This window comes from Alexandromys fortis, unplaced genomic scaffold (assembly GCF_014885135.2).
Source record: "Alexandromys fortis isolate MF-2015 unplaced genomic scaffold, M_Fortis_MF-2015_v1.1 scaffold_2_1_26212458, whole genome shotgun sequence".
In the NCBI taxonomy this organism is placed as follows: Eukaryota; Metazoa; Chordata; class Mammalia; order Rodentia; family Cricetidae; genus Alexandromys; species Alexandromys fortis.
Window position 1 is genome coordinate 1,873,775 of NW_026067930.1, and position 20,654 is coordinate 1,894,428.

General features: G+C 49.5%; 1 protein-coding gene across 2 annotated transcripts; it reads left to right on the forward strand.

Annotated features, from left to right (window-relative positions):
- Positions 1-4,103: 4,103 nt before the first annotated feature.
- Positions 4,104-7,801, forward strand: Ly6s (lymphocyte antigen 6 family member S). 2 transcript variants are annotated; one of them, XM_050145181.1, is made up of 4 exons: positions 4,104-4,250; positions 4,534-4,604; positions 5,601-5,714; positions 7,239-7,801. In XM_050145181.1, coding segments are annotated over exons 1-4 (411 nt in total). In that variant the 5' UTR covers positions 4,104-4,248; the 3' UTR covers positions 7,463-7,801. The 2 variants fall into 2 exon arrangements, with proteins under 2 accessions (XP_050001138.1, XP_050001139.1); XM_050145182.1 differs by lacking the exon at positions 4,104-4,250 and adding an exon at positions 4,289-4,450.
- The last annotated feature ends 12,853 nt before the right edge of the window (positions 7,802-20,654 follow it).

The following is a 20,654-nucleotide window of genomic DNA, read 5'->3' on the forward strand; positions in this document are numbered from 1 at the left end:
TAGGTTATTAACTCTTAGGGGAAAGGGTGGCATTGTGTTTGGATGATCATAGTTTTTGTTTCCACGCAGAATCAGAGGTACAGTTCAGATCTTTGGACCCCCAAATCCTGCAACAGTGTCGATGAATGAAGAGAATTAGTTAAGTCTTTAGTGAAAGCACTCAGGAGGCAGGGACAGGCAGTTTGACGCTAGCATGGTCTACAGAGCAAGTTCCAGGACAGCCAGGGCAACACAGAGAAAGCCTGTCTCAAAAAAACTAATAGAGAGAAGGAGAGGGAGAGAGAGGTTAAATAAAAGTGGTTTTATAAAAATCTCCAAATCACTGAAGGAGACAACTTTCCATTAGTGAACGTAAACAAACCCCTCCCACCTCTACCCTCCTCTCTGTATTTGGAATTTCAGATTTTAAGGAGGGGCAACTGTGCCGTTTCCCATTTTTTGAAAATCAGGATATTGCCAAGGAAACGGGAGGTGTGGTCCAGGACTGATCACGAAAGTGGGACTATCCTCAGGGCCTTGTGGCAGGTGCGGCTGTGGGTTCACGCGGGTCTGTGGCAGGCTATCATGGCTGTGAGTTCACATGGGTCTGTTAAAGAAAGCTCAGAGACACTTTGAGAATGAACTTAGCCTTTTGTGGCTGCAGGGGATCTCCAGCCTCGATAGACTGAAGCACCCTCCCTTCATCCAAGAGCATTTAAAATTTTTTTTTCATATTTACCGTTGTGCCAAGCGCAAAGTCTCGATAAAAAGAGATACCACAATTTTCAGGGTTTCCCTCCCAACCAAGTTTTGCATAGGCTTTGTATCCTTGGGAAACTCTCAGACAAGATTTACGTAGGGTGACAAAGGGATCTGTAAAAAGAAACTCCTGCTAATTCTGGAGCTAGGCCTGATGCTGTCCAGCGGGGCTTAGGGCTAGTTTCTATCTCTTGGGCCCCAGACCAGCAGGAATTCAGCTACAGGGACTTCTCCAGCTAAATATCCTTCTAATCTTTAAGTTGGGGGGATGGGGAGTGGTGAGGGGTTGAGACAAACAGAGGAACTGAGTTGAGTCTTCCTTCAGAGAGATTCCTGAATGCCAGCAGGCGGCCCAACACCAGTTAGCGGCTTTGTTCTTGTCACCAGTTAGTGGCTTTGTTCTTGTCACACAAGGGGCCGCCCTTAGGTCTCTGGTTTTTGCGGGGGGGTGGGGGAGTGGGGGGTGGGGGGTTGGAGGGGGAGGGGGAGGGAGGGGAGGGGAGGGGTGTGGAGGGCATTGCATTCTGAGGAAGTGCAATTAATTAACAGTGAACCTCTTACTTAACCGCTACTGTGTGACTGAGGGAGGCACATGACTGGCTACTTCACAGAGGAATGAGCTCGGTTAATGTTTGACCTGTGCCGGGTGACTCAGTCTGGTGGCTCGCTGAGCTGGGTGGCAGGAAGAGGAGGGCTGGGTGTGTGTTCTCCTGTAGCCCACTCTGCTGAACACCTGGCTTCTGGCACACAAGCCTGATCACATCTGGTACCCCTAACTCTGGGTGGAACCCCAAAGGAAGATTACAGAAGCGCACTGTTGTCCTCTCCCAAAGAGCTAATCTAAGCGGGCCTGTCAATCATCTGGACCAAAGTCCACCACTAAGGAAAGTGGGCTACTCAGCAGAGATACTGGATGGAAACTGGGGAACTCATTAGAACCCCTAGTATAAGCCGGGCGGTGGTGGCGCGCGCCTTTAATCCCAGCACTTGGGAGGCAGAGGCAGGTGGACCTCTGTGAGTCCGAGGCCAGCTTGGCTTCGTCTAAGAAGCAAACTATAGAACAGCCAAGATCTTATACAGAGAAACCCTAACTCAAAAAACCAAAGCTAAGAAAGAAAAGAAAAAGAACCCCTAATTTAAGACTGCTAGAGAAAGAGTGGGGGCGCTGTAGCTATATGTCCTTTTCCTCCAAAGAGAAGGTGATGGTCCCATTGCCATCTCTGAGCCTCTTGCCCCAGTAGCCACACAGCAATGGAGTCGGAAGAGCAAAAACAGTGACAGGTCTGTGGTAATGAGCTCCAGATACCCCGAGCAGAAGGAGGGAGAACCCTCACCTGGGGTTCTGGCCATTACTCCCTCCTGTTCTCCTCCAGCTACGAGGGGTCTCAGAAGATATTAGAATACAGAGGACGTGGAAGATCGCATGAAAGAGGGACTCCCTGACACTGGTGTCATGATGGTATGAGACGTCATGGAGAGGCAACCGCCTGGGGGTTGTAATCGGCTGGCCTGGTCTGTCGCCTGGGTAATCTGTCCCTTTAAGAGAAAAGCTCCACCCACTCTCACCCCCCCCCTTCTTTCTGCCCTTCTTCTGGAGAGGTAGCTTCTGCCTCTCTCATTCCTCCCCCTTCTCCTCTTCTCTTCTTCCCCTTCTGTTCCCCCTCCATAACCCATTAAATAAACTCTATACCCAAACTCTCTCTGCATGGCGTATCTATATGTCTGTCTCCTGCTGAGGCCTCGGGTGACCACCGCCACCCCTTGTGGGACCGGTCCCCTACTACCTCTTTATAAACCATAGATAACCGTTGTCTGTGTTTTCTGTCAGTGACCTGACCTCACCCATGCTCCGCAACTAAACCCCGGAAGCACACTGGCTCACCAAGATAAAATTGGGTGGGATGGTACCTAGGGTCTGTCATTGATGCCCTATGTCTGCTCACATTTTCCCATGGAATACGTTAAGCGAACAGGTGCTTGCAGGCTGCTGCTCTTGGTAACGCCCGCACTTGGTTCTGCATGAGCCGATGCCTGGGGCAGCGTGCCAAGGTGTGATATAGAAAGCTTTTCCTGATTTCTTTCTTCCTCCCACCACTGTTCTGGGGTGCGGAGGGGTGGAGTGGTGCTGGTGGTGAACTGGTCTGCTTGCCTCATAGCTTGCAGAGTGACAGGGAGGGGCTGTTCTTGGTGTTAAGGTGGAGAGCTGTGTGTTGATTAGACAAACCTGGGCCCTGGAGTTAGAGGAACATGGGTGGCCCCAGCCAGAAACAATTGATGGTCCTTCCTAGAAAGAGAGAGACTCCTATTTCTGCCCTGCAGCTTCCATCGGGAGAATCTACCAGTGTTCTCTGAGCCTCTGGCTTCCTTCCCTTTGGAGACTGGCCTTCTTCAGTGAATGGGCTTCACTTTACTGCTTCTGGGTTCCTCTTTGGGACTTGCTTGGCCTCTGGCCTCTGAGTACACCCGTTCTTTTGCTGTTGTGTTGTCTCGGGATGATCTTCCAGCTCAGCTCTCTTTCTGGGCCCAGCCTTCCTGGTCTCATCTCTGTCACCTGCAGGCACTAAGTGTGGCCACTCACTGGGCTCTAAGTTCCATGAAGTTAGGGAACTCAGTCTCTGGCTTGCTGCTCATGCCAGGCCTGAGCCCCAGCTGCTATCAATACTTGGCTCATTATAGAAAAGTTTTAAATCTTGGAATACCACATCACCACATGGAGGTAACTTCAAGGTCAAGGAAACTCAGGTCCTTTGTGGGACACCTTGGATCTGGACCTCATAGATGTAGGGACATGCAGCATGCCAAACTGGATTGCCAGGGAAAATTAACATGATTTTTTTTTTTTTTTTTAAAAAACAAAGGTTTCTTCAAGGCAGGTCTCCCCACTCTGGGCAGTAGTGGGGATGCTAAGGTCATTCATCCTCTGCATAAAACTGTCTTGGGCCTGGTTCTAGCCACAAAATGCCAATGGCACCTGAAGCCCCAGATGTCACCTAAATATATGAAACACTCTCCCACCCCAGTTATCAGTTCTTGACTCAGGGCTCTCACACTGTGAGTACATGATCCCGCTGGGGGCTTCTTCACCAGAGCCAAGCACCCTGTGCTTGCCAGTTGCTTACCTACTTATAGTAAGGAAGACAGTGGGGTTCTGAGTCATGGTAACCCCGATATACCTTTCATTTAGAAACAGGAAGAGGCTGGGTAAGTTGCCTCCTTCCCTTGCTTTCTGAAAGAGAGACAACACTGACCACTTTCCTTTTGTTCTTCAGCTCTTCCTAGCCTTCCAGTACCAGCATGGTCCCTCCCTAAGAGCTGGTCAGATCTGGCTCACCCAAGTCTCTGAGGAGCCTCGCTAATTCTTAGGCAATAAACATAGCCTGGAGGAAGTACCTAACGGAAACCCACCTCTTGGGAGGAGCTGAGGGAGGGCATTTCATAAACCGAGTTGCTTATCTCTGCCTGCATCTAGTTGGAACTTTGCAACTTGCCTGCAGCCTGGTCACAGAGAGGATGTGAGGAAAGGAATTAGGATGGGGCTGCTGGGTGGCACGCATAGGGAGAAGCCCCCAGGATGGATATGACTGTGGGTGGAAGCTGGAGATTAGGAAGGAAAAGCTGAGCAGACAGGAGACACAGGCGACTGTTCCTCAGGGAAGCCGTGTGGAGGGCTGCCAGTGGGGAAGAGTGGGTGACCCAGCCATGTCCAGGACATGTGAGAGCCCCAGGGATATGATTGGGGGGTTTGCTATTAACTGGCTCCAACTCTCAAGGTCTTGTCTGTGTACCCCCTTCTAGGATGAACCGTTCCCACACTATGAAGACCGGTGTGCTCCTCCTGCTGGTGAGCCTACTGTGTGCAGAGAAAGGTGAGATGGAAAATGGCCCCAGAGTTGAAGGTACCCTGGCATTTTCATTGTGTGCCTAGTGCCTGAGGTGTACTGGAGTCATGGGGGTGCCCTGTGTGGGTTGGTTGGTGGTGGGTGAACTCTCATGTGCTGGGGTGGCTTCCTGGGCCTCTAAACTGCCTTGCAGTTTTCACACACCAGTTAGTAGGAGTGTGGGGCTCTGTCTGTGAGCTGCTGCCCCACACTCCTCAGGACCCATCGCCTCAGAACAAGTGCACCCTCCATCCCTCTCTCATTTCTTTCTCGAGGCCTAAGCAAACCCTGGCCACCAAGGGCCCCTGTCCTCAGAGTACCCTGCTGCCCTTGCTTCCCAGCCAGCCTGTATGTACGCAAGCTGGCAGAGGCTTCTTTTCCTGGCCCAACTGCCAAGTCAAGGAGTTTTTGGCACCTTCAACTTTTGGCATTCCTTACATTATTACATTTGACCCTGTTGTATCCTCTAAGCCAGCCGCATGAAGCCCCCAGTGCTAGAACTTCTTTAAGAGCCCTCAGAAACCTCCATACTTACAGTTACACCTGTATAAGGGGGGGGGTCTCATGGTGAACCCTGACTTTGCAGCTGTCTTCTGGGAAGTCCAGTGCCCTGTTATGCAACAGGTCAGAAGAGTCTTCCCCATTTGGAGGCCCTTGTATGCCCCGGTACCTACTCCCTCACCCTCTCACCATCTCAGCAGACAGGAGGTACCCAAATCCTCCTGCTATGAGGACTGTTTCTCTATTACCTCTTGGGGTCCAGGTCTGTCCTGCGGCTGGCTGCCTGCGACAGCAATACGCAGCCTATCTGAAGAGCTGTGGCTCTTGGTTCATGCCTGTTTTTGGTGGAGGTGACTGAGGAGGGGTGTCCCTGCTCGGTCCTATATATAGCCCAGCAGCTGTGAGGAAGTAAAGCCAGGTGCGAGCAGGGGACAAGTCTAGGAAGACCATGCCCTGACCCTCATGTATTGGCCTGTTTCTCAGCTCAGGGGTTGCGCTGCTACCAGTGCCCTCAGTACACACCTGAGACTTGCCAACAAGTCAACTGCTCCTACCCTAACGGCGTCTGCGTTACTGAGGAGATAAAATCCACTATGGGTGAGTTCCCCGTGGCCTGTATGAAGATGTGTAGCGGGGTGGGGCTTTTGAGGAAAGTTCCAAGCACTTGTGGGCTACAGTTGTTTGTGGGCCATAGTTCCCCTCCCTCCAAGCAGGGGCCTCCTGGGGTTGGAGTGGGGCTCCTGTAGGGGCAGGGGGCTGTGGGGTGTGCCCTGGGGTCCAGGTATGTGCTGGGAGGTAGATTCTTGAGCAGGGCTGCCTCTATGGCATGCATGGATATCATCATTTCCCCTCCCCCACCCATACTAGTCATGTGTGGCTTCTGTCCTTACCCTATGTCTAGGGCCCTACAGGCTCAATCAAGGACCTGGAGAACTGGGGGCATTTAGTGACTCTTTGCATGTAATGAAGGAATCAGAAGATTTAGTCTAAAGAAAAGACTTGGGAGACATTAGGACACAGCAGATTCCCCCACAGAGTCAGTTTCTAGGCTTACCCTCTAGATAGACAAAGCAGGAGTAGCCTCAACCTGCTATCCAGTTTCCTGCTCCTTCCCACAGCCTGGCTGTCTCCTGGAGTAGGTCTCCTAGATCCAACTTCCTGGGGAACAGCTCTTCCTGGCTGCCCTTTGTGCTAAGCCACCATGTGGGTGATCTCGCACTGTGCCATGTCTTTTGTGTCTGTGTCTGTGTGTGTGTTTGTGTGTGTTTGCCTATGTGTGTGGGTGCACACATGGCGAGGACAGAGATAAACCTTAAGTATCATTCCTCAGGTACTGTCTAGTTTTAAGCTTTATTTGTTTCATTTCATGCAAAGGAATGTTTGATGGGTTCCCTGGAACTGGCGTTATGGATGGTTGTGAACTACCATGTGGGACCTGGGATTTGCCCCCCAGGCCAGTGGGGCTGGTGAAAGCTCCCGCTCCACCTCTCCAGCACAGAAATTAGATGTGCACTCCCACGCTTGGCTTTTGCATGTGTGCTGGGGATGGACCGCGGGTCCTCATGCTTCCGTGTGGCAAACACTTTACTGACTGAGCTGTTTTCCCAGCACATGGTGTGTAAGTGCATGTGTGTAGACAAGTGTGGGTGCACGTGCACTAGGGGTACAAGTGTGTGGAGCCCAGAGGTTGACACTGGGCATCTTCCTTGATGACTGTTTTATTTACTGATGCAGGGTCTCCCACTGAACCCCAAGCTTGCAGATTCAGCTAGTCTAGTCAGTGAACTTACCTCAGGATTCCCCGTGTCTGCTTCATGAGCACTAAGATTACAAGTAGGCTACCATGGCTGCCTATCTTTGACATGGGTTCTGATGATTGAAATTCCAGCCTCATGCTTGCTCTAGAACTTGCCATGTAGCCCAGGATGGATCTGAACTCATAACAATCCTCCTGCCTTAGTTTTCCAAGTTCTGGGATTACAAGTGTAAGCTACCATGTCCAACTTCAATGTGCCTTAGAGGCAAGGCTGGGCCATCCAGACCTGGTGGCAAGTGCCCCAGACTTTGGGGTGTTGAGTTGTTCCTGCATACCCTATGAGGTCACTCCCTTATGTCTTCCAGATTCTTACAAAATGACATTAATAAACAAGTTCTGCTCTCCCACCTGCCCCGATAAGGAGTCTCCTGGAACTCTGGAAATCCTGGGCGTCACCGTCAACTCCAAGATTTCCTGCTGTAACACAGACCTCTGCAATGCGGCAGGTGCCACTGGGGGCAGCATCTGGACCCTGGCAGGGGTGCTTCTGTTTAGCCTGGGGTCGGTCCTCCTGCAGGCCTGGTTGTGATGGTCCTTCCTGCCACTCTGGCCCTCATCTTCCTATCCCCGTGTGTAATCACTCCTTCCTGGAGCCCTCTCATGATGAATTATGAGTTATAAAAACCCTGAAGTGGGGTTAAGGTGTGGGCCACTTTGCTTCAACTTTTAGGCCCTATCACCACGTCCTTCAGAATGCCATTCTGCTGTGGCTTGCTGTTCTTGGTTCTGGAGGCAGGTGGACAGTACCAGGAAGGGGAAGGATTCCAAGGCATTGTGCCCACGCTGTTTACACATGAATCTCTGGGCGCCTGTGGGTTTCTCCTACATACTGCTCAAAGTTGAGTTCAATAAACCCTTTGTCTTCCTAGCCAAGAACTTCACTTTTCTTTTGCTACCCTGGGTCCACTGAGGCCTGACTGCTGACCCACATCTCTGCCCTTTCAGCCAGCCCCATATCTATCTCATGTTACCCAGATCGGAGTGGTGTATCCCTTGGTTTGGGTGGGCCTTCCATCAGAGCTGATACTGGGGACAGAGAGAGGGTTCCTCCATTTCCCAAGAGCCCTTGATTGTGTTGGGGGAAGGGATCAGTTAAGGAGGCGAGCCCTCAATGGTGGATAGGTCTTGCCCTGCCAGATTCTTTTTTTTTTTTAATTTATTATGTATACAGTGCTCCACCTACATGCCAGAAGAAGGCGCCAGATCTCATTACAGATAATTGTGATCCACTATGTGGTTGCTGGGAATTGAACTCAGGACCTCTGGAAGAACCTCTGAGCCATCTCTCCAGCCCCTCTCCATAGTTTTAAAGCCTGTCCTGGAACTCATACTGTAGACCAGGCTGGCCTGGAACTCACAGAGATCCACCTGTCTCTGTCTCCCTGAGTGCTGGGATTAAAGGTGTGAGCCACCACCACCTGGCTCAGATTCTTTAAATCCAGAGCTGGAGGCCATCTACTGCAGGGGCTCATGGCCTGACTCAGAGCAACCAGTTTCTCACCCTGCCTCTCCTGGGGTCCCAGTCCATACTGGATGCCAACACTGGGAAGGGACAACCAGGAATCCACCATTGCTCTTTCCTTTTGTCCTCGGGTGGTCACTGCCCCAGAGATGACCAGAGCCCATATGGTCAACGCCATGGGGTCCTCATGGAATATGGGCAGCACCCTGGATATTTGGGTGCTATGAACATTACCCCCACCCTGGAAGGTCCTGAAGATCTGAGATTTGGTCAAGGTGAAGATATTCTAAAGTAGAGCTATTACCCAACCAGGGAAGCCCTTGTCCTTGCAACCTCTTGCCCTGGACAAGTATAGATCCAGGAATGTGGCCCAGGTGTTGGTTGGGACCTGAAACTTGAATAAGGATTCTGGAATGATCTTCCATATTGGGCCTTGCTTCTGTTGCAGTCCTCTGACCTCTGCCTCCAAAGTGTTAGGGTTATAGATGTGTAATACCTCCCTGGCCATTCTGTGTGTTTTAGAAGTGTGAACTGTGCACTTAAAACAAAAACAAACAAAAAAAAAAACTGTGATGCTTCTGGGGAGGTCGTTCAGTTGTGATTTTGTTTGTTTGTTTGTTTGTGTGTTTTGTTTTGTGACAGGAACTCACTAGTAGACCAGGTTGGCTTCAATCTCAAAGAGATCAGCCTGCCTCAGTTACTTGAATACTGGGATTAAAGATGTGATCCAACCACTCCGCCTGCCTTTAACCCCAGCACTCAGGAAGCAAAGGCAGGCGAAGCTCTGTGAGTTTGAAGCCAGCCTGGTCTACAGCGAAAGTTCCAGGACAGGCTCTAATGCTACATGGAGAAACCCAGTCTTGAACAATCAAGTAAATAAATAAACAAACAAACAAATAAATAAATGCTGTCATGTAGTTTAGTGCGGCCTATCCAATCAAAACAAAGGAATGTGTCAGAGTTCTTCAAGAAGTAGAGTCATCTATGTGTCTGTGAAGTCCTGCCTTAGCACGAGTACACACATACCACACTTCTCTGGTATGCATGCTTTTGGGTTCAAATGTTTGTCTGCTTGTATGTATGTACACCCTGTGCATGCATGGGGGTGTCTGAGGAGGTCAGAAGAGGCCACAGGATCACCTGAAAATAGAGTGACAGAGTTATCTGTGAGTGGCCATGTGGGCGCTGGGCCCTGAACCCAGGTCCTCTGCGAGGGCACCCAGTGCTTTTAACTGCAGAGCTCTTGCTTCCCAGTTGGTGAGAGGCTTCAACCTGACTCCTGGGTTGGGGCTCCTTTCCTTCCCCAAGTCCCCATAGTTGTCCCTATTCTTTTGTCTTGCCTCACTGGGAGGAAGTTATTGTTGTCATGTCCCACGTGATGACTTCTGGTCCAGAGGCAGCCTTGGCAGCAGAGATCACTGTCCTCATTTGGAGTGGGTTCAGATCCTTGAAATAATGATGGCGATGGACCAGTGCTGGTGTTCCTCAGATCCAAGGAGTCTAGGTTCAGGACTATGATAGCTGGTTTTGGTTGTCAACTTGACTACATCTGAAATCAACCAAAACCCATGGAGCTGGGAATACGTGGGAGGATTTCTTGATAGACTGGAAACTACCAGGTTCTTGGCCTTTCCCTTGGGAGACAGCCACTGTTGAACTAGCCAAGCCACAGGCTGCAGGCGTATGTATGTTCAAGTCATCAGCTCTGTTCCTCTAGAGAACCTTGGCAAATACATTGTATCTCCAATCAGGGCCAGACAAAGTTACATTGTGGGGTATTCACCAGAGAAGACTGCTACGACATAGTTTAAGCCAATCAAAAGTCTTTATTAACCAGCCAGCAACTATGCTGAGTGTTCAGGATCCCAGTGTAGTACTGAGCCTTCCTCAGGATAAGCTTTTAAGATGTTCTGGGTTGACACACTTCAGTTAATAAGATCAGTTAGCCAGAAGTGGACCTACAGAAGCCAAAAACCCAGCTTAAGGACTTTCACAAGTTAGGGCTTTGTTTTACTTTTGGCAGGCGGGGCTGTCTATATCTCTTTACAGCCTGAATGGTATGGTCATCATGGAATCAATGTAAGGGTGCTTAGGTCTGGGGCCCTGTTACAGTTTCCCTGAGCAAGCCTTGCTGTGGTCTGTCTCAGGGCTTCCCAACACCATTGTGAGGAAATCCACTCTTCAGTGAGTAACTTAGACTCTCAGAAGGGCGGCACCCTAATAAGCTACATCTGCAGTCCTGAGAGGAGACGGTCCTCACTCCTTAGCAAGATCAGATGTGAGCTCCACACCTGTCTATCCCTAAAAGGCCAACACAACCAGGGCATGGTGACATTCAGATACCACCTGACTGCTTGAGCAGAATTCTATACCCTGCAAAAGCAGCCCCTGGAATGCCTCTGCACAGCGTTGTCTCTTCACCATTCAGCCTACGGCGCCTGTGCCAGGGTTTCTAATACACCCTTTACTCCTTCCTTTTTGCCTTGGTGAATTCGTTCATGAACCACATGTTACCAGCCTGTCAATACTTTTCCTGTCATATCAGGGACAAACATAGATCTCTGTTCCCTCCTGTGGTAGTCTAAATGTACCTGGTCCCCATAATCTCATAGGGGACGGCACTATTAGAAAGTGTGGCTTTGTTGGAGGGAGTATGGTCTTGTTGAAAGAAGTGTGTTACTGTGGGGGCAGTGTATTCAGGCATCTGTACTGGCCTGACCTTGGGGTATATGTCCTCAGCTGTAGCCACTAAGAGCACCTGTCCTGTGCGCATTCACTATGTTCCCTTTTAAAAGGGCCCTGCCCACCTCCCACCTCTCTCTGTCTCCATCTGTCTGTCTGTCCCTCTCTGTCTCTGTCTCTGTCTCTCTCATCTCTTCTCTCCTACTACTCCTGTCCTCAGAGACTGGTCTCCCTTCTCCCCTCCCCTCTTTTTCCATTCATTTCCCCCCACCCCCGATTAAAAAACAAACAAACAACCCCTCCACCTGAGCTTTGTCACAAGGCGTCTTTCTTTCTTGTGCCATTTTTTTTCTAAATTACAACAGGCAGGCTTTGAGATTGCCTATGATCAGGACACCACCAAGTGTGTCAGTTAACTTCCTGTTGCCTGCAAGATGCAGGACTTGCAGTTACTCCAGCACCACAGCTGCCTGCATGCCGTCAGCGCCCCATCGTGATGATAATGGACTGAACCTCTGAAACTGTAAGCAAACCACTCCAACAGCATGTTTTCCTTTGTAAGAGTTGCTATGTTCTAGGTGTCTCTTCACAGCCATAAAACCCCTAACTAAGACACGGCCCATCCTACCCAAGGTTCTCAGGTGGGGGGCCCTGCTTGGAAAGCTGTGGCATGCTCAGCTCCTAATCCTGGAATGTCTAATTCTGGTTCACCACAAAACAGGAACTCCTCCCCAGGGCCCGAGGCTGTATGCAGCAGTACTTGGAATATCACTGTTCAAGGGCTATGTCCTCTTGCTGTAGGTGTCTACCGTCTCTCCTATGCAACAACTTGGAGGGAGCCTGTGGTGGTTTGAAAGAAAATGGTCCTCAAAGGGAGTGGCACTATTAGGAGGATTTGTAGAAGTTGGTGTGGCCTTGTTGGAGGAAGTGTGTTACTGTGGAGGTGGTCTTTGAGGTCTCATATATGCTCAAGCTACGCCCAGTGAGACAGACCACTTCCTGTTGCCTGCGTATCAAGACTTTCAGCCCAAGCCCATGTACCTTGTCTGCCTGCATGCCACCCTAAATGGAGGCCTAGAAAGGACAGGTGTGAAGTTGTGAAGGTGAAATCTGGATTGCCTTGAGAACCCAAGATTTTGGAGATGCCAGAGCCCTGGGATACCTGCTGAGGAGAGCTGCTAACAGGGAGTGGAACCAGTCCAAGAAGAAGTGTGTTTCAGTTAACAAAGCTGAAAGGAGTTAGAGATCTGAAAAGTGTTTTGACATCAGAAGTAGAGATGCAGAGTTTGGAGTTTACCAACTGTTTTTTTGGTATTGTTTGGTTCAATATTTCCTCACTATGCTCCCTTCCCTGTTTTGAAACAGTAATGTATATACTGTGCCTTTATATATTGGAAGTATGTGGTCTGTTTTTTGACTTTGATTTTATAGGAGATTACAGTTAAGAGATGCAAAGAGACTTTGAAATTTGGATTTTAAAACATTGTTGAGACTGTGATAGACTATGGGGCATTGTGGAATATTTGTTTAACTATATGAAGATGTATTACATTTGCTTAACTATGTAAAAATGTGTTGCTGTTTTACTTTACCTACCTAAGGTACCTGAATGGTCTAATAAAAAGCTGAATGGCCAATAGCAAGGGAGGAGATATAGGTAGGACTTCTGGGCAGGGAGAGTAAGTAGGAGGAGAAATTTAGGCTCAGGGAAGAAAGAAAAGGAGATGTCAGGGAGATGTCAGGGGCCAGCCAGACATGGAGGAAGCAGGAAAGCAGAACATACAGAACAAAAGAAAGGTCAAAAGTCCTGAGACAAAACGTAGATGTATAGCAACAGGTTAAATTAAGTTAGAAGAGGGTTGGTGGGGTGGCTCAGAGGTTAGGAGCATTGGCTGTTTTCCCAGAGGTCCTGAGTTCAATCCCCAGCCACCATGCAGTGACTCACAGCCATCGGTAATGGGACCTGCGCCCTTTTCTGCCTTGGAGGCATACATGCAGGCAGAACACTGTATACATAACAAATAAATCTTTTTTAAAAATTAAGTTCAAAGAGCTAGTGGGACAAAGCTAAGCTAATTAATAGTAAGTCTCTGTGTCTTTATTTGGGAGCTGATTGGTGGCCCAAAGAAAATTCCAACTCCAATGGGGACTTTTGAAGTTGGACTAAATACATTTTTTTTTTTTTTTGCATTATGATATAGCTACAGTCCTTCAGGGGTCAGGGAGTGAAATGTGGTAATTTAAAAGAAAATGACTTCCCAATGGAGTGGCACTGTTAGGAGGTGTGGGTTTGCTGGAGAAGCTTGTCACTGTGGAGGTGGGCTTTGAGGTCTGATGTGTGCTCAAGCTGTGTCCAGTGACACAGGCCACTTCCTATTACCTGCAAGTCAAGATGTAGGAGTCTCAGCTCTATCCCCAGCGCCATGTCTACCTGCATGCCACTATGTTGCCCCGTGACGATAACAGACTAAACCTCTGAAAACATAAACCATCCCAATTAAATGTTTTTCCTTAATAAGAAGGAAATAACAGTAACAATAATACACCGTGGTCATGGTGCCTCTTCATAGCAACAGAAATCATAACAAAGCCAGAGCCTGTCCCTAAAGAGCCAGTACAGGGGTAGACTAGAAGGACACAGGCTGAGCAAGAGCAGTGACTAATGAGACAGGAGTGGCCAGGACCAAAGAGGGCCTGGTGATCCTCCAGAAACCGTAAGCTACCCAGACACTAGGTCCACTAGGTACCCGGCCACTAGGTCCACTAGGTACAGGCTCCCTGACTTTGACAAGCCCTTGTTCTTCCGGAAAGAAGCTGGTGGACCCTGCTTGAATCCCAGTGGCAAACACTTCAGGCTAAGTTTGCCTTCTACACCCAGTCTTCCCAAAGCTACACCCCTCCCTGCCGGGAGTGAGCCCAGCTGGAAAGGCTGACCCCGAACATTGAGAAACTGAGAGTCTAAGACTCCTAGAGCCTCAGTCCAACTGCCCATCCCTAAATCAACTGGAAAACCACTACAGGCATCCTTCTGAGCTCCTGGCCAGAGCCTACAGAGCTGCCTAACCCCAGAGATTATCCTCCTGAGGTCACAGGCAGGAATGTGGCTGCCCACTTCTTTTTACTGTGGCAACAGAGGAGCCAGATATATATTGTTTATATATATTGTTTTCCACCTCTTAGCTGCTGTGCAGCGCACTTCATTAAGTCAGACTGTACCCTGCCTCAGGGACTTGTACACTGTGTGAAACAGTGGTTTTCTGAATGTACCCCACCCCTGAGAAATTCCATTTTACAATGGCTTTGTTTTGTTTTTCGAGACAGGGTTTCTTTGTAGCTTTGGAGCCTGTCCTGGAAGTTCCAGCTCTTGTAGACTGGGCTGGCCTCGAACTCACAGAAATTGGCCTGCCTCTGCTCCCGAATGTTGGGATTAAAGGCATGTGCCACCACTGCCCAGTATACAATAGCTTTTTTTGAACTGAAAAAATTTTTCATACATCTTATTTTGATCGTGTTTTCCCTCTCCTAATTCTTTCCAGATCCTCCCCACCTCCCTACACACCCAATTTTATGTTCGCTTTTTTCTCTCTTTAAAAAGCAATCAAAGCCAGGCAGTAGTGGCGCACGCCTTTAATCCCAGCACTTGGGAGGCAGAGGCAGGCGGATCTCCGTGAGTTCAAGACCAGCCTGGTCTACAAGAGCTAGTTCCAGGACAGGCTCCAAAACCACAGAGAAACCCTGTCTCGAAAAAACAAAACAAAACAAAAAAAAAACAAAACAAAAAAAAGCAATCAAAATAGTAACAAGATAAACAAAAACCAAACATACAAAAATAGCCCCACAAGAAGTACAAAAAGAGAAATCAAAAACAAGCAAAAGAAGAGTAAGTGAAGTTTCTGAGAGCTTTATTCTTCCAAAGTCCAGACTCTCCACCCTCCCTCCAGCCCAGGGAACAGGGTATTAAAGAAGGAATTTCCTTGATCTTCCTTGACACGATGTAGGACTGCCCCCTCTCACACACCTGAGTAATTGTTCCCCCACCCCAAGTCTCTGAAGATTGCTGACCAGGCCCTAATGGATAGGGGTGCTGAACGAGGGGAATGTTGCTGTGTAGGTAAAGGTGATGTAGAAGACAGGGACTTTAAACCCTGGGTAGGTCTGCCACATCTGTAAGAAGGAAGGACAGAGGCTCCAGTGGGGGCCAGGAGCCCCACCATACTGCCCAGAACTCAGCACCTGACTGTGAGGTGGGAACCAGACCCCACTGTGGGTACCAGGCGTTCTCCTCTGCCTGAGCTACCATCCAACCTTTCAGCATATGGCCCAGTGTGCCATTTCCAGCCTCCAGCAGGGAGGGGGGGGGGTGCTGGGAATATCACGGAGGCTCCACAGGCAATACTTGACCCCAGAGAGTCCTAAATGGTTCTGTTACTAAGTAGCTCTTCCCCACCCCCTTCTCCTCCTCCCTTATTCCTCCACTCCCTATGAAGGTCATCTCAGGCCCCTCCCGCTTTTAAAGTTCAGGAAATCGAAACTCAAATTCTGGGTCCCTCTTCTCCCTCCTTCTTCCAAATGTTAAAGAAACCGAAAGTTAGCTTCTGGGCGCTCCCCTCCCCCACCTCGATTCACTTTTTCTTCTCTCCCACGCCTCTTGCGGTCTGTCTGAAGCCTGTGGAACCCTGTCCATGGTCAGTCCTATGTAGGACCCAGAGTCTGAGCAGGAAGGTGGGGGGTGGATGCCCCAGGACAACATCCCAGGATCCTGCTGAGATTCAAAGCCTAGCTCAGGTCAAACTAGGTCTTCCCTGGATCGCTCGGTGCTATTTTACTCCCAAGGACTCGTGGGAACTCATATGGGGGCATCCTCCTCTTGTTCACAGGGAAGGTCAGTCACTTTAGTGAGTGTTATAGGCCTCAGTGTGTGCTCGCTACGGGGAGAATTCTTCCATAGAACTGGGGAAAGGCGTGATGCCGTGAAAAGCCGAGATGCGCTCTGTTGTGAAAGCTTCTGCCAGTAGAGGGCGCGTGCGGGCGGAGCCCGGGTTTGTAGGCACTCTGCCAGGGCGATCCTCCTGGGACTGGTTGGTCCGCTTTCTTCCCCATCCTGCTCATGAATTAAAGGGATAAGAGCAGCCTCAGCTGTTAAGGGGAGAGGGCACGGGTGGCACGTCCGGGTCTCATGTTAACCATCAGCTTAAAGTCACTAGATGCGCATGAGACAACAGCCATATACCACACCTGAGTCCCCATCTTCCAGCTCCTTGCCCTTCAACCCTCACCCACAGAACCTTTCCACTTGCTGGGCAGGTAGATACCTGAGGCTCTTGGTCCAACAAGTCTTCCATCTTTCAAATTTCTCCAGAGGTCTGGGCTGACGCCGTGGTCCTCAGAGCACAAAACAGGGAGACGTGCAGGGTTCCGGGCGTGCTCAGAGCCCCGCCTGCAATCAGGTCGCCCCTTAGCCACCAGAGGCCTAGGAGACTGTGCCCCTGATCCCCACGCCCCTTAGCCACCAGAGGCCTAGGAGCTGCCTGGGGGTGCTCTGGGTTGGCAATTTCCAGTTGGCATCAAAATGTGTGTGTGTGTGTGTGTGTGTGTGTAGTGGGGTCTGGGGGGAGAAGGAAAGGAACAGGATCCCAGGACCTCTGGAAGCTGAGGTTAAGTGGTCCAGGATGCTTGTGGCCACCAGGCCTGCTACCATAGGCTGGGAACTTTAAAAGTTCATTGCTGGGGCAGGTGTGTATAAGGGGGACGGGACCTGGAAGGAAAGCAGAGGGCTCTCAAGGACAATTTAATTTAATTTAGATATGAGAGGAAGGCTTGACTGGATTGGCACATTAATCCTTTGGAACCTGACTACCTGGGAGAAATGAACTTATTCCATAGGGACATTTGTGCTCCTCTCTGACGCTAGCAGACTACTTAAACAAAGGATTCCAAGACATTGGAATTTCCTCTGAAACTTCCTGCTGGGAGAACAAAGCCCTAGAAGGAACAGAAGGAAGAACTTGTCCCCAGGAGAAAGATTTACAGCTCCACAGACTTGGAGCTGAGGCCATGGTGGAGGCCCTGGTATCTTGGCTGGGCAGCTCCTGGGGGCCCCCACATCTTGCCTGGGCAGCTCCTGAGGGCCCCCACATCTTGGCTGGACCTGCTGCTCACTTCTGTATATTTTGTCTTCTGTTTAAACCTTACCCCTATGGTAAGACTCCAAAGATGGATTTAGGGAGGTCTGACCACCGGATCTCTTTGTCCCTCTTCCCAATGTGGCTACACTGACTCTTTTAGATTGTCTTTTTGAGAATGGGTGACCGAACTTGGCTTGTTGAGGCACTAGTTGCAAACTTACGTGTTGTTAATGCCTTTAAAATTAGGCATGGCGGATAGGGAAACAGGACAAAAGTCCACAGTGTCAGGGAACACAAGCTTGAGCTTTGGCCAGTATCCCAAACAGAAGAGGGTAGGGTGGGGAAGGAGGCGCGAAAGAGATAAAGAAAAGTGGGTAAGGGTATGTGCTGGATAGTTGTATGTCACCTTGTCTAAGACTAAGTCTGAGAGGAGGAGCCTCAATTAAGAAAATGCCTCCATAAGATTGGGCTATAGGCAAGCTTGTGAGGCACTTTATTTTTTAATTTATTTTTTTCTATGCATTGGTGCTTGGCTGTGGGTGTCAGGTCCCCTGGAACTGGAATCACACTTGTGAGCTGCCATGTGGGTGCTAGAAACTGATCCTGGGTCCTCTGAAAGAGCAATCAATGCCGTTAAATGCCAAGCCATCTCTCCAGCCTTGTAAGGTATTTTCTTAATTAGTGATTGATGGGGGAGGGTCCAGCCCATTGTTGGTGGTGCCATCCCTTGGCTGGTGGCCATGGATTCTATAAGAAAGCAGATTGAGGGGTCTGGAGAGATGGCTCAGTTAGGGTTACTATTGCTGTCATGAAACACCAGGAGCTCTTCCAAAGGTCCTGAATTCAATTCTGAGCAACCACCAGGTGGCTCACAACTATCTGTAATGAGATCTGGTGCCCTCTTCTGGCCTGCAGGCACACATGCAGGCAGAACACGAATGAATGAATGAATGAATGAATGAATGAATGAATAGTAAAGCTATTTTTTAAAAAAAGCAGACTGAGCAAGCCACCAGGAGCAAACCAGTAGCACTCCTCCATGGCCTCTGCATCAGCTCCTGCCTTCTGGTTCTGGCTTTGTTTGAGTTCCTGCCCTCACTTCCTTTAGTGATGTAGAAATGTAAGTCAAATAAATTCTTTCCTCTCCATCTTGCATTTGGTCCTGGTGTTTCATGACAGCAATAGTAACCCTAACTGAGACCGTGCACACAATGTTTGATACTGCTAAGGTTTCACGTGAGGCTTCACAGCTTCCATTTCAAATGTCAGTTCTAACCGTATGCAAGTTTGTTAAGTTGTTAGACTTTGGGTTGGGTTGGTGTTTCATAAGTGGGGCTTTTCTTTACTTTTTTTCTTTTATAGATTTACTTTATGCGTGTGTTTCGTCTGTCTGTATGTCTGTGTATCACATGCATGCAAGTGTCCCTGAAGGACGACAGAATTGGGTGGTATATCCCCACAAACTGGAGTTACAGACATTGAGTTGTGAGGGGCTATGTCGGTGCTGGGACTTAAACTTGGGTCCTCTCGAAGAGCAGTTGGTGCTCTTAACTGCTGAACCATCTTTCCAGCCCCTGGTTTGCAGTCTTTGTTTTTTTAAAAGAATAAAGTTTATTAAATATAAAAAAGAAAAGTTTTAATATTGTTTGAAAAGTGATAAAGAAAAGGAAAATATAAAAAAAATACTTGTGTTAGCGGGCATGTCTGAGTAAACTCTAGGCTCTTGTGTGTCCGAATTAAAGACCACACCAGGGACACACAGAATTAGAAATAGAGCTTAGACAGGGAACACATTCCCAAGGAATGAGCGTGGGCTAGTGGGCTAAGGAGGCCCCAAGTCACCCACCATGAGTGTAGAACTCCTCACAGGACCTTTCCATCGCCCCCGCCTTTTGGGCTGTACTTTGGTACGCTGAGGGCTTTCCCTGCGTGGGCTTTGTTCATCAGATGAAGCCCAAATAAGGAAGCTCTCCTAGCAGTTCATTTCGACCTTGCCAGGGTGTGCTCAGTTTGTTGTGTGATGCTCAGGTGGAGAAGGGTCCTAGAGTTTCCAGTCTCTAGTTTTCTGCCATGGGAGCCCTTGGAACATTGCGATGAGGTTAAGCACCTGCTGGGTAGGACGCAGCTGGCAGGGTTGGATTGACTACTCACTGGCCAGGGCTTGGAGGCAGGATAGGCCCAGAAGCCATCAGAGAGATGTGTTGGATTGGCTGCAGGGGAGGGGTCATTCCTACCTTGGGACCAGATGTCTGAATCTGACAAAACCAGGCTGGTGGACACCTGGTACCTCTCTTCAAAGCCTGGGTAGACCTCTGAGAGGAGTGTGTACACCCTCCTCCTCCTCCCCTCCCGCTATCTGGCCTTTTCTGCCCTCTTCTCTGCTCCCCTCCCTTCCTGAACTTTCCTGCCTCTAAACTTCAGGAAATTGAAACTTAAATCTGGGGCACCGCCTTTTCCCTCTCCAGAAAGTGAAACTTGGCCCTTGGCCCTTCTCTCTCCCTCAGTTCTCCCTGCTCTTACCAGCTGTGGGCATCAGGAAACTGGCCACCCTAGCCTTCATTTTTCCTAATGTCATCCTTAGAACTCTAGGTCCTCTGACCACACTTCTCCTGGGAGGAATTGGACCAGACCAGCCACTGCCCCATGCTTCAGCCTTGAGAGGATGTGGCCCTGCAGACTAGAGCAGAGGGTGGCTTAGGAGTCCCAGACCACAAGTGACCTCAATGTTTGAGTCTTGTGGCACCTCCCCTACCTAACAAGAGGAAGCAAAGTAAAGATGAGGAACCCAGAGCTTGTTAGGCGTTCCTATTACAGCCTGGTGCCGTTCTGGCTCCCACATCCTAGGAGTCTAACCCAGGGTCCTCCTCACTAATTCTGAGACCTGCTAGGGTCACGGGTCAATGTCTCTAGGAATCTTTCCTAGATCTGTCATGAACACCACAGTGGATACTGTCGGTGCCCAAGATTCCCGCAGAAGACTTGGCCTCCACATTTCTCTATTGCCTTTCAATAGTCCTGTGACAAGCACCCCTCCGTCCTGAGTCTCAGGGGCCCCACAGTTGCTTTCCTTAGTTTTTTCTTTCGCACTATGAGCCTGGGCAGACCCACTTGGGATGAGACTAGCTCCTTTCTCTGACACCTTCAGGGTATATAGGTCATGGGAATCCTGGTCTGACAAAGCCACTGCCTTCGTAGACTTCAGAAGTCCATCCTGACTCCTTTGAAGTCCCCATGCTTGATCCCCCCACCCCGGGCAGTATCCCTAGGACACCGATATCGCCATAGCCACAAACTGTGTGGATCACATCCCAATGTAGTATCACCTGCCAGCCCAGAGACTTGGGGAAATCTGAGAAATAGGCACCTCCTTAGGAGCCCAGACACAAGGAAAGTTGCTTCAAGGTCTGTCTCCATTAGTCCCTTGTCCCTCAGCAGCCACAACAGTGAATCCC

Bases quoted from the DNA above. Each gene is read 5' to 3' on its own strand.
- Ly6s (XM_050145181.1), top strand. The intron at 4,605-5,600 runs GTGAGATGGAAA...CCTGTTTCTCAG, and splicing joins CCTACTGTGTGCAGAGAAAG to CTCAGGGGTTGCGCTGCTAC. The intron at 5,715-7,238 runs GTGAGTTCCCCG...TATGTCTTCCAG, and splicing joins GGAGATAAAATCCACTATGG to ATTCTTACAAAATGACATTA.